Here is a 16884-nt window from a genome sequence, read left to right as displayed (position 1 = left end):
GCAGGGACACCTCCCACCAGCCCAGGCTGCCCCCAGCCCCATCCAGCCTGGCCTTGGGCACCCCCAGGGATGGGGCAGCCACAGCTCCTCTGGGCAGCCTGGGCCAGGGCCTCACCGCCCTCATAATAAAGAATTTCTTCCTTATATCTAATCTAAATTTACCTTCCTTCAGTTTAAAGCCATTCCTTCTTGTTCTATCCCTACAACCCCCCCACAGAGTCCCTCCCCAGCTCTCCTGCAGCCCCTTCAGGCCCTGGCAGCCCGCTGGGAGCTCTCCCTGGAGCCTTCTCTTCTCCAGGCTGAGCACCCCCAGCTCCCTCAGCCTGGCTCCACAGCAGAGGGGCTCCAGCCCCTTCATCATCCTCATGGCCACCTCTGTTCCAGCTCCCTCAGCCGCTCCGCACAGGACTCGTGTTCCAGGCCCGTCACCAGCTTCATAGCCCTTCTCTGGACACGTTCCAGGGCTTCGATGTCTTTCTTGTACTGAGAGGTCCAAAATTGAACACATGAGATGCATGATTAAGATTCGTGATTTAGCAACTCAATTTAAATTTTTAGAATATCTGTATTGCATGTCTTGTGGCTTTTTTATGGGCTTGATGATGAAAGATAGATACCATCCCCGTGGCGATGATAGCTCTGAGAAGGCTCTTCAGCCTATAAAAAAAAAATATGCCAAGAAGTTATTGACTGTCTTGCAGGATTGGAGATTTTTTTTTTTTTTCAAAAAATAAAACACAATAGTTTTACCTGAAGGCATGGATTTTTTCCAGTGCAGACATAGCCCCTATTTAAATATTTGTTTATTGGATTGTGTTTGTGCATCTTCATTGCTGGAAAAAAACAATTCTGTCTCCTATCAGAGGGACTATATATACAAACATGTAAACATGCAGACCAGTATTTATGGTGCTGACCAAAATTGTTAATGATGCCTTGAATGTTTGCCCATGCTCAGCTGGAAAACACACAACACAGTCATTAATGAAATCCTCCTAATGATGATGAGTTAGTCTTCTGCACTATAAAATTCCTATTGGAACCAGATTGGTATAGTTCATTTGCATCTATCTTTTTAGATGAGATTATAATTAATTCTGTTTAGTAATATTTCCATTAAAAATAAAGACTGAAATCAAAGGAAAAAGTGATATTGTTGCATGCCCCAGTCAGAAAACATTAAGTTTTTTACGCCGTTCCCTCTGTCTGTGTGCTTTGTGATTCTCTAATAGCGTGACAACACATCACTGCACAATATTATGTATATTTTACCCCAACTATAAATGCATGTGACATTTAAAAAGAGGCTTGACTTAGTTATAACTGCTACGTGGGGAGCAGAAGTGTAATAACAGTGGGCTCTTCAGTCTATCGGGCAAGCACGTGAAGAGGCTTGGTATCTGGCTATCAAGGATAAATTCATTCAGAGAAGAAATAGGACGTGATTGTTAAAAGTTATGGTAGTAATTAATTAGTGGAACAATTTACCAGGGGTACCACGAATTCTCCACAACGGGAACGTTGTAATTAAAATATGCTCTAGCAGAACTCCTTGAAACAAGAACCAACTTGGGGAAATTCTGTAGCCAGTGCGGTGAGGGGGGCTGACTAGACGATGACAGTAGTCCCTTCTGGCCTTGAAACCTATTAATCTTGCACAGCAGTGTATTGTTCTACTCACCGAAGTCAAAAAAAGTTGAAAGATGAACATCAAATGAGCCAAGGACTCTTTACTACAATCTGCTTACAAGTTATAGGAAAACCAGAGCTTTTAGGTTATCTTTTGACAATCAGTAAGTGGTCATGTAATGAGAGATTGTATTATGTAAATGTTCTCCGTGACATAATAAACCCAAGGAATTTGAGGATGTGTTCCTCTGTTCCAGCAATGGGAATTTATTTAAAGGGAATTAGAATCCCAAGTATATTGTGCTAATAAGCTTGCTGTGCTAATGCTGTCTGTTGTTTTGTAAATGTCACCAACCGGCACAGTAAGAAAAATACCTTCGGTCTCCCAAAGGTTCTGCTGCTGTCTTGCTTTAAAATAGGCTAGAGAAAGGAACACTGGACCATGATCTGGATTCATTTTACAGTTTAGTAACAGCACATGTGTACAGCCTTGAGCCGGTCAATTTATTAGGTGTGTCTGCTATTTCTTCTGAGAGGATAGCACTTACCTACTCCATAGGAGAATTAGGAGACTGAATTGCATTATTATCGTAGTACTTCTGAAACATCAAGCCCTATTATGTACATATAATCAGGTAGAAAATAGAGTTGTTTTGCTGCGCCTAAAATAGGAGTAAAGCCATTACTGTGATTTTTCCCCCATGCTTGTATTGGATGATTATCATTACTTCTTATGGAGCTAGGGACTTATAAGAGAAAAGTTAAAAGAAAGAAAATCTGTTTTCAGGAATTTACATTCACCTGTTTTAAATAACATTAAATGTACTCTTAGTGCACAGAGGTGTTTTTCTTCCACTTTAAAATTTAAATCGAGTTAAAGGTACTCATTAGTTAAAACTACGTGGTTTTGAAATGATTCCAACTATTTCTGACACGTCATCAAATGGCATGATCTTACAGTCTAGCTGAAATTTAAAAATGAGAGTCCAAAGTTGCATTCCATTTTTAGATGCCTCGATTGCTGGACTTTCAGAAGTGCAAAAATGCCATTTATTCTAGTCTTTACAGCTGGAAGTGGAAATTCGGTGATCTAACCATCTGCTCAGCATGGAGAAAATGGAGCCTAAGTGAAGGCTTTGTATTTTTGCAACACTTTGCTTTCTTTCATTGGAGTGTTATTTGTGTTCAGAGGAGTTTAAGGGTCTTGGTGTCTCTCATTATACTGAATTGAAGAGCTCTTTACAAATTGCCACCTTCATCTGGCAAGGCCGTGGAAGTCAGCAAGATTATATGCAGGAGTGCATAAAGGTTTGTGGGATTGAGTCCAGGTTCATGCCAGGCTTATTATCCTGATCATTAAAATATTACCATCCCTGCAATAGAGTCGGAAAACTCTTAAACAAAACCCAGCAATACTGTAACTGCAGAGGAAGCTTTAGAAAAGACTATAAATCAGAGAAGATTATAGTACACATAACATTATTCCTTTGGCAAAAGAGACCCAGGGGTCTTTAATGTGGTATTTTGTGCTATTTTTGTGTTTGGAACATATCAAACTGAGCACACACTTTTCAGAATTTTTGTCTACGCTGAGAACAATGTGAACAGTGTGATAGACAGATGAGTTTAGTAGAAATGATGATGAAGTCCCCGCAGAGGCTTTATACAAAGTTGCTGAAGACTTTATTTGTACGTAATATAATGGCTCCTTGTTTTCCTTTCTTGTAGCACTCTACCTAGTCTTGATGCTCCCTACCCCATGCTGGTATTAGTTGGACCTCTAGCCTGTGGTAAGAGAGAGCTTACTCATAGGATCTGCAGACAGTTCAATAATTTCTTCAGATTTGGGTAAGTTTGCTCCTTAAGGTTAAAAGAACACAAAGTGATCAAGGCTGAAATTGCTCCTGTTTTTTTCTTTTTTTTTTTTTTTAAGAAGTTAAAAGTTAAAGACAACCCATAAATGTTTGTTGCCTTGCATTTAATCTTTTCCCGGTGCTTGATTGCCTGAAGCCATCAAATACTTTCTTAAAAAGATAAGCCATTTAAATTATCTTGTTCTTTTCAAAGGTGAACAGCAAAGAAGCAAACAAAAAGTGTCATTTAGAGCTCCTTTTATTGATCTGTTCTATCTCTGCTCACATATGCCCCTCAACCTAAACATCTGTTTAGATATGTATAGATTTCTCTTAATTTTTGGAATGTACCTGCATGTAAACACATTAGCATGCATGTGCACGCTGCATCCTGAAGCTAGGCAAGGAAGCAAGTGCAATTGCTGGACCAGTTTATTATCCTGCAAGTGGTGTTATCAAAGTAAATAGCACCTTTCAGTCCTCACCACCTGCTGGGAGGACTAATTTTCCCTATTGGAAAGGCCTGAATTAGGATCCTTGCAGCCTTGGGCTTCCTGGGTATTCAGTGGAGAGAAACCAGCTCTTTCAAGGGAAGATTTAACTTTGTGAAACATTTACCTGAGCTATATGTCTATTTTCAGTACACAGTAGATAGGAATTCTGGCTAAGTTAGATCACTGCTATCTGCCACCTAAAATTAGGTGGTGAAAGCTGTTCCTCATGTCCACCCATCCCATTATTCACGATACATAACTTTTGTAGGTCCTACCTATGATGCATGTCTTTGATCTGAAATCCCGTATTCTAATTATTTTGTCTCCCCTCTATTTTCTCTTTTTTTGTTGTTATTTTTTATAATTACACAATTTCACCCATTTTTTTTATCATGCTTTGACCATGCTTTCATATGTATAATAGCATTTACCGCATCTTGGACCCCTATTTGTGCACTCCTATGTACTGAGTAAGTCAGTTGCAAGAAAAGCACCATGGGCTTGTGTATTTACGAGAATAATTCCTCAGAGTTCCTAGCATCAGGACCACAACCTACGGGTTGATGGTAGCCTTCTTCTCTAACGTAATACTCTACAGTGAAGAATCCTACATGTCTGCAGTGTACTCAGATTATAGCCACATGCTGAATTAAGTCATTACACTGGCAAAACAAAAGGACGTTTTAAGAAAAGATCTGAGAAGTTATGGGACTGGAAAAATATCTTTTTGCCTTTCTTTAAAGATACTACTATGTTTTGAATGACTAGATGAGAAATTACAAACTAACTGAATGCCAATTGAAATTTTCCAAGCACTGTGTGTTTTTTTAGGAGCATTGTTTTTATACTGTGTATTTTATTTCCTAAAAGTTTTATGCATGAGGGGAAAAAAAGGGGATAGAGACAGAATCTTAACAGAGCAGAAAATTGCAACCATAAAGCAAAGTTGTATTTTAATTATTCAGTGGAGATTTAAGCAATTTTATGGCTTACTCTTTTAAATTTCAAACATTCCACTCATTAAAAATGTATTTCATGCAACATACCCTGGCAGTTTGAATGTAAACATGGCCTTGCAATTAAAAAGGGTTGTAACGTTTAAAAGTGTTTCAAAAAATAAAGTGAAATTGGACCCTCAAACCATCTGGGTAGTACTCAAGATTGACCTTTAAAGGTGGATGCATTCATAATATCTTTTTAAAAAAAAATAAAAAATAAAATCAGGCCTCTGAAGTGAAATTTTACAGAGTCCATGAGTAGCACGCTGTCCTCATTTGCCATATCTTCATGATTAAAAAAAGGAAGTGTCACCCTCCAATGCTGTGATAATTAAGATCTGTCAAGCTCAATGTTATAAACTAAAATTCTTAGTGGTTTATAACTCAGCTATCTTAAATAAATGAACCAAAATTAATTTGTTCACTGTTAGATCTCAATATAAAGGGGGGGGGGGGGGGAGAATAAGTTGTTTTGTTTTTTTGTTTTCTGTTGGTTGTATATACTTCTCCATTTTTTAAGGAAAATTCTCAGAAAGCAAGAAAAACAGGGAAAGAAATTGTATTGCTAGAAGTCCCCATGCCTTGGGGAACAGGAAAAAGCGTTAAATAATTGTATTTTCAATGTAGCATTATCATCAAGCAAAAAATGTGGCAATGCAGGGTGAGCCTAGTAGGTGGTATACTAGCAGGTGGGATATATATATTTTTTTCCATGTTTTCCAGGATAGTCCAACAAAAGTCAAGGAGATGAAATGTTCTCAGTGTGAATCAATGCTAGAGTTCCCCATCACACTTCTGTTCCTGGTATCCTACAATGTAAAACTAAAAATAAAGCCAAACCAGAAACAATTAGCAAAACATTATTTCCTAAGAACATGAGCTACTAATTAGTTTAATCCAAAGTTGCAACGTGCACTGTCTTAGCCATTTTTTGGTGGTTGTTGTTTTGGTTCTGTTCTGTTTTGTTTTAGTGTTTCACCCTGGTAATAAGTTCACATATCTGAGGTTTATCCTATTATCCTTACGTGGTGGCAGGCGATTACTTTCCCTGCCTTGTGTCCCACTTATCTCCCCTGTTTGGGGATTGTTTCTCCCCTTAATAATGGGGCACTATTTAAAGATTGGACTTTATATCTCTTAACCTTGGAGGTCAGCCTAACTCCTAGTCTGCTTTTCCATATTTAGGGTTCTACTTTATATCATTCACAAGCTGACATCACTAGAGAAAAATGGTTTCAGCATTTCTCTATTACAGGGCACTGTGACAGCTTCAGCTCAGGCTATCCCGGGTTGGAGGGGATTTATAGCCAAAATGTAATGTTACATTTAAACTTTTTTTGTGTATTTATGGGTTAATCTTTCAAATATGCAGCATTAGTGGTATGATTTGCACCTCTTTATATTTCTCATATTTCTTCTCTTCTTAAAAATAAAATGATTTGTAGTATTCTCCCTTTTCCCCCCCTCCTATTCCATAGCTGCTTCTATGATTGAAAACAGGTTATTTCTTTATTATACTATATATCTTCCAGTCCCTGTCATACCACCAGGGCAGCTTACTTTGGTGAAGAAAACAGACTTGATTACTATTTTGTTTCTCAAGAAGCATTTGACAAAATGTTGAACACAGTGAGTACCTGACTAGTATTCTGCTAGGCCTGTTTCCTACAGTCAGTGTGAACTCAACTTTTCCATCCAGCTCTGATGTTATTTTTTTATTTTTTGAAGTTTGTGTCTTTGTTTGCATGCCCTTTCACTCACAGTTATGTGGCTTAAGTACATACACAGTGACCAGAAATTCATTGTACATTTATATTGTTTTTTTCTTCTGTATGCATATATAGAAACCATTAAGTTGGCATAGTGGTCAGCAGGAATTTTTAGACACTATTATAATGTAGAAATAAGCTTATTTGCCTATGCAAGTATCTAGTATGGGTACCAGAAGCAAAAACTCATGAAATAACTGCCATTTATTTTTTTTTCCAATCTTCTAGCAACCCCGCAGGGAATGCAGTCTTTTAAAGTTTAGCAAATCACCCTTCTGTCCCCCTAAAGGCATCGTGTGCCTCTCTGAAGGCAGTGTGCCTCCAGCTCCTGTTTCTGATGCCTTTTGCTGCCTGCAATAAAACTTTGGCATGAAAAGCCACAACAGAGCTCATTATTTGTACATATACAAACAGGGGAGCCAACACAGTGTTAAGCAACTGATCTGGTTCTTAACGGTAACTCTCAGCAATCGGGGAGTTTAATATAATCTGCCTTCATTTCTCTAGACGTACTACTGGGACCCAAATTTTCAGTTGTCAGTTATTAACTTTGAAATTTTTTGGCCAATTATGCATTCTCCTTGCAGGATTGTTTCTGTCCTCTTTTCTTTGGCATCTTCTGTTTTACATGGTGTCGCCGTATGGTTTGATGTAATGTCAAAAGAAGGATGCCCCTTTTGCTTTAGATCTCGCTTTCTTTACAGCGTGAATGAATAACCAATGAAAGCTGTAACCTGTCAGCAGCTTGTTTTCAAGGCACTAGTGTTTTGTTTTCCATGAACAATGCACAAGCCCATACCCTGCAGGCCCTTCTCTGCTCTTCTCTGCAAATTTTGTGCTCCCATTGGCCTCATTAGTATTGATGATTTAGGCAGGGAGAAACTTTCCTGGAAGAGAAAGAGAGGAAGTCCACAGAGATTACTCTCCTTTAAGAAAGTTGTTTTCATTACGATATTTCCTTTTGTCATTGTGCTCACTGTTTTGAATTTCAGGGGAAGTTTATAGCAACCTTTAAATACAGTGGCTATTACTACGGCCTTGGAAGAGACACTGTGGAATCAATTGCCAGAGAGGGTCTTGCAACGTGTGTTCACTTAGAAATAGAGGTAAGGATTGCATATTGCTTAACCATTTTTGAATAAGGTGTTTTGTGAGAACTGCTCTGGGGAAAAAGTCATGCACTTTGACTAAGGTTTGTTTCAGCAGCCTGGACATAGCAACTTAGTGACATAAGAGACATCCTATGGCCTTCTGCCCAGCCTACCACTGCTGCTGATAGATTCGGATGAGTTGTGTGGGCTGCGTTAGTGTCACTGGAGATACAGTTGTTTAGTCAGATAAACTGTATCTTTAATTCCTCTGCATGCATCAAGTAGCTCTCCATGGTCTGTACATGAACAGTACCTAGCATTTCCTTTATAGATACCCACATTTAGTCAGATGTGTCCTCCAGATGGCTTCTTAAAATTTCTTAGTCAGGTTTTTCAATTTCAGTAGCCTTATCTTCCCGCCATGTCACCAGTATTTCCATCACAGTACCCTCAGCTCTTCATCCATGTTCTTTCCACCTATCCCCAGCTTACAGGTGAACTAGTCTAGAGCTGCATGCCTACTAAACCCCGCCCCCCCCCCATATAAAAGGATGTCATGCTTCTCCTTTCCAGTGAAGCAGTGGAGGATGCATGCAGGCCAGAGGCAATATTTTGGGCAGAACTGTTAAACGATGCAATCTCTGTGAGGGATTGCTTTACCCTCTCTGAGATTTGTTGGGTGCATGTGCACAGATGGCAGAATCTCAGGAGTCTGGCTGCATTAGGAAACGATGTCATGACAAAGCATCAAAATCTGTCTGCTGGAATCCCCAAAGAATAAATTTTTAGCTAATTTTCTAATTAAGTACTTTTCATTATCTTAGATGAAGGCTTGCTAGCTAGGGATTGAGGTGACAAAAACGAAAGACAGGCTTCATTTCCTTCCAAATTGTTGCTACAAAGTAAGCTCCATCTATATGAGCTTTTAGAATGAGGCACACTACAGAGTGCCCAAAATATGATGCTGATTGTTGCTGTACCTCTGCAGGGCTCAGCTCTACCTCTGGGGGTTTACTACAAGTCTGTAGATGCTACTGCACTCTTTGATAGATGGGGAAAAAATAGTAGAGATGTAAAAGAAATAAATGTAGGAGACTGCAGTTCTGACTTAGGTCACTAAGTTGTGCATCCACAGTTAGGGGAATGACTAGGGAGACTTGAGCAAAAATTGATATTAAATTTCATTCATTGTAGGATGATTAGTTTGTTTGTGAAACTGATGGTTGAAAAACTAGTTTTTAGAAAAGAACCTGAGTGTCTGTAAGGAGTTTTAGATCCTTTGTAGGTCAAAAAGTCTGTACGTGTTTATTGGCTTGCATAGGAACATACAAATAACTGAATAGCAGCATGTCAGAAAGAAAAATAAATAAATAAATCAGTAGCTCCTTGCTCAAATGGTCAACAATTTAGTGCTGCAGTCCTCTTAAGGGCCTGTTACTTTGAATCTCTGTGTAGTTTAGTTCCATTTCTTCTTTTTCCCCTGTCTTGTCAGAACTGTGAATCACCTTCAGTCTCCACTGATTGCAATAGGCATCGAATATGTTTGTTGTCTTGTCAGGCAGACCCTGAATTTACAAGGGAAATAAAACAGGAGAAGATGAAATATGATGGAGTGGGGTGCCTTTTACAACTGTCAGTTCTTCACAAAGTAGATGTGTTCTCAAATAATTTAGGAGAAAGAATTTAATGGAAATTCATGTTTATTCATAAGGAGGTTAGCCCAGTGACATGGACAGCGTTCATATTTTTTACTGGATATTACTGAAGCTGTTGTCATGGACAGAGAACTGAGAAACTCCTTTGTCAATGAAGTTTCAGGATCACGTAGTAATTATGCACAGTCTTGTATCACTGTGGACTCTGCTAGCAGATGAGAAACAATAATGGTGAGTTATGTATGTGAATAGAAGTTATCCAACTCCATTATCTTCTGCTAGGCTCATAACAAAAGTGATTTAGCACTATTAAAAGAAATTTTAATTATGGTCCATGGATTGAGACTAAAAATTTAGAGCTGTTCATTCCCTTTAATCTACAGTATATCTTTTACCGATAAAGGAGACTGACACAAATTTTAACAGTAAAATCTTGCTGAGTCCACACTTGCAATTTGTGAAGCTGCTGCAGTTCTGACACACAGTGCGTACTGGAGAAAGCACGTTTGCAGTGCTGTTCCTGTGCTTGTCTGGCCATGAATATCTCGATAGTAGCTGAAGGATCTGCATGGTCCGGCCAAGGGTGTAGTGGAAGAGTGGCTCACGTGGCTCATTATGCTGCCAGAAATGGGAGTACACCATGGTGAGTACACTCTGCCAGAGACCACTCTCCGTTACTCCTATTGCTGGTTATCCAGTCACTTAGGCTGTGGAGTCAAAGGAAGCAAGATAAAATGCTAGTTGTATCTTTTCTGTAACCCCATGTTGTAAACTGAAGAGATGGAGCTGTGTTAAATGGATTGGCATCTGCAACTCAGGCAGCCCTTTGATCCTTCTTGACCTCATATAGGTCAAGGTAATAGAGGATGCACACCTTATATATTTAAGCAAAGCCGAGAATTTATTGTTAATAGGGTGGAAACATTAACTGTCTAATCATTATTAGTCTAGATCTAATTATTACAGGAAGAAGTAGAATAATTTAGAGTATTTATACACTGAAAAAGTCACAATTTGTAATACAATTAAAACTGTAACACATACTCCTTGGTTTCTGCCTGTTTTCCTGGTGTTGTGCTCAGCCTTTCACTGCCCCTTTGGGCTCTAAGGTTGGTGGTTTCCCTTTCCTGTTGTTACTGGGGGGGAGTTACAATAAGTTGTCAACATCCAGGTCCTTTGCTGGAAGGATATTTGTGTTGATAGTTTCTTCTTTCTCTTCCCTGGATCCTCTTGAGGTCTTGTTTATATGTTTGGTAATACACATCTATGCCTTTCTCATTTTTCATTGGTCTGCAGCCCCAGGTTACATCTGAATTTATTATACAGTGTCTGTTATGCCAGATACTATTTCTTTTTTGCCCTAAAACCAGTTTTGTCCAGCCTCAGGTCTGTATTTTTCAACTGACCCTCACTGACATGTTTACAGCTGTGAGGTCTCTGGTGTCAAGCCTGTGCCCCTTCTCTTATCGTTCCATGCCTGTACTCCTTTACATCATGTCCCATGTCTCCACTTCTCAAGGTCTCTGCTATCATGCCAGGCCTGTATTTATCCACACTAAGTTATTATGTTGAGTCATAAACATCTCATTCTACCTGGAACAAGGGCTTGTTACAGCTATCTATATAAAACTATGACTTTACCACATGTAGATAAAAGTAAAACAAATTAGATAAAGACACCTGGTCAACAAGAGGAATTGCTGTCACAGCTAAGCCAAGGAAAACAAAGATACAGGCAAGTCAAACAAAGAAATTTTCAGACAGCAAGACAAGGCTGAGTCCTGAAGCCTTGAAAACTTGGTGGGAATCTTGTGGCCTGTCACAAGCAGTGGTGAGACCATGTTACAGGGCTATGTGATTACAGTGCTCTGTTTTGTACGTATAGAGGGAGAGAGAAAAGATTCTTTAAAATATGAGTTGGTGCAAAGGAAAACTTGTAAATTCAGGATTGGTACCGTTATGTGCATCATTTAATAAGACCTTGTCTTTTGAAGGTCCTAGCATGCAGACACAGGTATCCTTTTGAACTTGCTTCTTTTATAAAGTTGAATGCCAGATGTGAGGCTTTGGATTCAGGACAGAGTTGTCCCGAGCTCAGCTATACATTCAAAAGGCACTCAGTTTCAGGAACAAAACGTTGCATTTTTCTGTTTGATTTTAAAGGGTGTGCGCAGCTTGAAAAATACCTACTTTGAACCCAGATATATCCTGGTGGTACCAGTGAACAAACAAAAATATGAGGGACATCTGCGGAGGAAAGGATTATTCAGCAGGCCAGAGATTGAAGAGGCAGTATCCAGAGTGGACATGTACATCAAAATAAGTCAGGATTTTCCAGGATACTTTGATGCAGTTGTGAACACAGGTGAGTTCATCTAATACTATAAATCTGACCCCTAAAATTGCAGCGATAGATGAACTCTTACAGCAATAGATTGATTTGCCTTGTTAATTATTGTCCCAAGAATCTAAAAGCTCTGTAGATCTGTTAGGACTGAGTTACTCTGCTATGTCCAAGTTATCTTAAAGTCCATCTAAGAAAGCAAACCAAATAATTGAGCTCAGGAGCTCTGAGTATTGTCTCCTGTGAGAATGTTAATCGGATGTTCAGTGTTCTGTGCTAATTATCTGTTGGTTTCTGGACAGAGGTCAGAAGTGCTTTTGACCTAACAGGTCTAATTATCTGTGGAACAGATAGGCTCTTTTCAAGTGTTGAAATGACAGCTGATATGCAGCCTCACTATAAAGGAGAGGCTGCTGCAAAGATTTTGTTCTCAGGACTCTTCCACTTAGTAACTTGTTCAAATCCCCCAGCCTGAGACAAGGAATGTGTGAGTGGTCAATATTTCATTAAAACCAGTGTTTGCTTCTTGATATTTAGGGATTGAGAGTAGCAGATGGTGGAGAGGAATCTAATTCATTCTCTTTGTGCCCTTTTGTGGAGGTGATTTTGTGGTTCATCACAGTGATGGTGAAATATGTATATCATCGTGGTATGAAAAATACTATTTATAGTTATTGTTGAGGGCATATGGATCACAGAATATGCAGCTTACAATTTAAATATAGCTTTAAAAAAAAAAGTAAAACACAGTAACGCAAACTGTAGGAGAATATTTAGTTGAGTGCAGAAAGCTAGAACTGAGCTGAATTTCGGATTATTTGCTTGAATGTGCTGTTTATGAAGATGAAGACTTTTCTCCCAAAGAGATGAGCTAGATGAGTTACGAATGCATTTCTGTCTCAGGCTTCTGTGGTTTCTGTCTTTGTACTGAAGAAAGGTTGTTTTTCGTGAAATGCTTATCCCCTTCTGCAGATGAATTGGATGAGGCATTCACAGAACTGAGCTTCCTGATAAAGGCATACCTGGGCTTGGAGCCACCTGCAGTTTCTGATAGCAGTCAAGACTTGAACAGCAAAGCAGGAACAGGTACTGTGGGCACATACTGCTACTGCTTCTGTCAGTAGAGTATTCCTACTTATTTGTTACAAGAATTAAAATCTGGGAATGATGCAACCTGTGAGACTGCTTGTCTCTGAGAGCTCTCTGTGCTTCTCTGTAATGGGTCTCCTGGGCTTTTCCTTCCCTGGGATGTAAATCTTTAATGGACATCTTTCCACGTACTTTACAGCGCTGTGTGCCCTGAGGCAATAATATGTAGAAAGTGAGTTACCTGACTCTTGTGAGGACACTTTTGCGCTGAGGATCTCCCGTTCACTCCAGATAAATCACAAGCCAGATGTGTCCCCGGCTGAGACCTTTGTGCCTATCAAACTCTTGAGCAGCAAGAAAAGGGCATGGCACTCAGAGCTTACTTGTCACTCTCCCCCAGGATAGCCAGAAGCATAAAGAGATATATAAAAACAAAGACAGTAAGATGAACGAAGGCAACTTAAAAATTCACTCCAAGTACTTTTGGGGCTACCCACTGTGGTGTAAACCCAGCTGGGTAGCCTGTGACGTAAACCCAGTGATTGGCCCTGTGTTTAAAACAACCCTTTCCCTACTTGAATGACTAAGGCTGGAGCCTCATGATCGCTTCAGCCTAACCCAAGCACATGCTGCTGCACAAAGCAGTCGTGGCCAACTTACCTCTCATCTGTCCATTTCTAGTCTCTCCCTAGCCCATGTATTTATTCCAGACAGGGCAGGTTACCAGTGGAGATAAAAGCAGAATGTGGTCTCTAAAATATGGAGGAAAAAGAAATAAGGAACTGATATTATAGTCGTAAGATGTTGCACAGCACGGACTAACAACACACTCATTTACGTGAACTCTTTCCTCTAAGAGCCTCCGTGGTTTATGGCTGTCTTGGTTTAGATCCATTGCAACCGGAGAGTAATTAGTTTCTGAAGTAGCATAGAGCCAATATTCATGACCTTCTGTGTGGCTCAGAAGGCTGCAAATAAAAGTAGATGAAGGGAGGGCAAAAATGTCTGAAAATGTTAATAAAGGATAGTGCAAAATTCATCAGTTCATCATTTCAAGTAATTTTGTATCCTGAAAGAATTAATAAATACTGATTTCCCAGTGGAGAAGAAAAAGCTTCTACTCATATTGTGGCATCTCAGTGCCACAGCGGTGGGTACTTTTTCTGAAGAATCTTATTTAATCTTAATCTATGTAGATTTTATTTTCATTTCTAGAGCTAGCACATTTGTTTGAAGTCAGGAGGAAGAATTCCTTGCCTTACTGACTACAGTCTTGTTACTTATTTGTCTTAAAACCACTGGAGATGTTTTGTCCTGAGAGGCAATAAACCCCACCAAAACCCTAACTAGATTATCAGGAAAGAAGAAAAAAAGGAGTAAAGATAAAAGATTTGTGTGTAATTGTGGTATTTTTGAAGATATATATGTACATACCTGAAGTTCCTTTAAAGGACTCTGTTACTCAGTAGCTGAGTTCTTTCAGTGAGTGGCTTGTTACTAGTTAGGGAAACTTCATTAATAGTACTAGATTTTGGTAATTCTGCTGTCCATAAAGTAACTTTTAAATTTACTATGCACCATTAAATTCATTTAGAGCTTCATTTATAGGTGTTTAAATAAATTTAACTATCCTATCTCTAGCGATCATTCCTTCTTATGGACTGTGTGAAATAATTTATTTTTAAAAACTTGCCTCAAGGTTGTCTTTAATATGGACATTTTTAGTAAGATAGTAGCAGGGGAAAGATTGGTTCTGCGAGATTATGATAGGTTGTTAATTCTTTTTTTAATGAGCTGCTCTGCAAGATCTTTCGCTCATGTATAGAGTAAAAATACTGGAGAAAATAGATACGTTCTTTTTACAAACTTTTTATAGCAGAAATTTAATATATTGCAGAGCTGATAATGCTTTGTACTTGCATTAGCAGCTTTCATCCACAGAGCTTGGTACTACGCAACCATTAATTATATCTCACAGCAGTCCTGTGGAGTATGCATTACTATTTGTATGTTACAAATGAGAAAAGGGACATTTACGCTAAAGACTGATTATTTGGGATGCTGGGCACCAGAAATCCCACTGAAGTTTTGGCAGTGTGAAGCCCTGCACCTTTGAAGGTTGGGCTCTGCTACTTACTCAATGTCAAAATGAGTAATTTTACCGTGACTGAAACAGAGACCACAGATCTCAAGTCCTGTCTCCTCTCTGCTTAACACCAGATTTCCTGGCAGCTACAAACAGGTATATAATGGTTAGGCAGCAAGTCATCTGATGAACGTTGAAACTTTTTTTTTACAAATGCATATAGTAAGAAAAATAACCACATTTGGTATACGAACATGCTCGTGGATTGGATGTCTACTCCCATTGTGTGTATTATGTGATTTCTTAGTGTGACAATATGACACACAATACAATTAAACCTTTGTTATGATTGAATTTCTGCAAAAACTATCGTGTAGCAATATTTATAAGAGTATACTTACAAGTATCTTTCCTGTAAGCTTTCTGGCTTACATTCATGTTTGATTCCTTGCAATCCAGCAGTGGTGCAAGTCTTTGGATTTTTTTGTTCACTGAAATTTAGATAAGTAACAGAAGGAAAGGCTTCCCACTCCATCCCCCCGTCAGATTCTAAGAGCTCTGAGGAAGTCAAAACTCCTAAATAGGCAGATTGCAATTAGCTTAGAAGTCAGAAGAGCGGGGCATGTCAGAGCATCCATAACAAAATGAACTTGTCTGTATGGTTAAACACCTCTTCCTAATCCTTAAATGTAGGGTGATGGGTTTCTTCCCAGATTTGTCATGATTTTCATTTGCCTAAGTATTGAGGGAGTACGTTAATTGTATCTGTGACGTTTAAAAGGTTTTGGGGGAACTGAATAGTTTATATCCTCTTTAACTTTCATGGTTACCTTTTGCAAATCCAGAATGGTGCCAAAAGACAGCTCACAGTTGCAAATGTCTAGTTTCTTTCTGCTCACTGTAAGCAAAGTGCTGCTTGGAATTTTACGTTTTGAGAAGTGTCTTTTCCATATTAGGTTCAAGAATACGTCTCTTACAGGAGCAAACATTGTCACCCAGCAGACTAATTGCTGGCACTGCTCAGTCTTCCTCTGTCAATGAGTTCTTGGACTCTTCTGCCAAAAACTGCTCAGGAGGCACCTTGGACAAATTTGCTGCACAACTGAGCTCTGTGGTAAGGAACATTTGTTCTAACTTTAGGATGGAAATAAATTCTATGCAAAAACTACATCAGACCTTTATTTCTCCAGAAAAAAAAAAAAAAAGACTCTTGTTGTGTGGATGTCTTTCCTTTCAACTATTTACCTGTTCCCCAGAGTTCAAGGCAGATGATGAGAATGAAGCAGGTAAGCTCAGTTGAGAGGACAGGCTAACTGTTCTGCTCAATTTTACACCAGAATAAGTCTATTTATCATAATGGATTTCATCCAGTTGTGTACTGGTGTAAGGGAGCTGAATATCATCTCTAAGTTCTGCTACAAGATATTGATACTCTCCTATTCAGAGCAAATAGCTAGATGCAGTTAATAGGACAATGAAGATTACTTATGAACGCCATCCTGTGGCAGTGGAAAAACTCATTCAGCTGAGTGGTTCACAGTGAGTGCTAGTGATAAATGCAAGAGATCAAATTTGAGCACATTTTTCACCTGCTTTTACTTTTTCAATCAACAGATTCAACAATGTGCTTGGATTTCAAATAACCTCTTACAACTTCAGCTTCATCTCTCTCTTTTTTTCTTCTTAATGGTGTTTTCCCTCGAGGCATTCATTCTCCTTGCAGGCAGTGGGGGAGTTGGGGCTATGAAGCAGATGTGTCTAATGCTCCTTTTATACGACAGCGACAAGAGAAAGAGAAAAAGAAAAATGAAAGCTTTAAACTTTGTTCCATTCCAAGGTTATGATGTCATTATGATGAATGATGGCTTGGCAGGCA

General features: G+C 39.0%; 1 protein-coding gene across 2 annotated transcripts in view; it reads left to right on the top strand.

Moving 5' to 3' along the window:
* LRGUK (leucine rich repeats and guanylate kinase domain containing) overlaps positions 1 to 16884 on the top strand; it is a 50163-nt gene that overhangs the window by 18743 nt on the left and 14536 nt on the right. The window contains exons 11-16 of one of the 2 annotated variants that reach the window (XM_035566626.1): positions 3358 to 3477; positions 6507 to 6603; positions 7736 to 7849; positions 11653 to 11854; positions 12806 to 12919; positions 15965 to 16122. In XM_035566626.1, the coding sequence (XP_035422519.1) occupies positions 3358 to 3477; positions 6507 to 6603; positions 7736 to 7849; positions 11653 to 11854; positions 12806 to 12919; positions 15965 to 16122 (805 nt within the window). Of the gene's footprint in view, positions 1 to 3357; positions 3478 to 6506; positions 6604 to 7735; positions 7850 to 11652; positions 11855 to 12736; positions 12920 to 15964; positions 16123 to 16884 lie in introns of both variants that reach the window. The other variant, XM_050708397.1, reaches the window with a different exon arrangement.

Source organism: Cygnus atratus, chromosome 1 (genome assembly GCF_013377495.2).
Source record: "Cygnus atratus isolate AKBS03 ecotype Queensland, Australia chromosome 1, CAtr_DNAZoo_HiC_assembly, whole genome shotgun sequence".
Lineage (NCBI taxonomy): Eukaryota > Metazoa > Chordata > Aves > Anseriformes > Anatidae > Cygnus > Cygnus atratus.
Note: the sequence above shows the minus strand (reverse complement) of the source record. Positions and strands in the feature narration are given on the sequence as shown.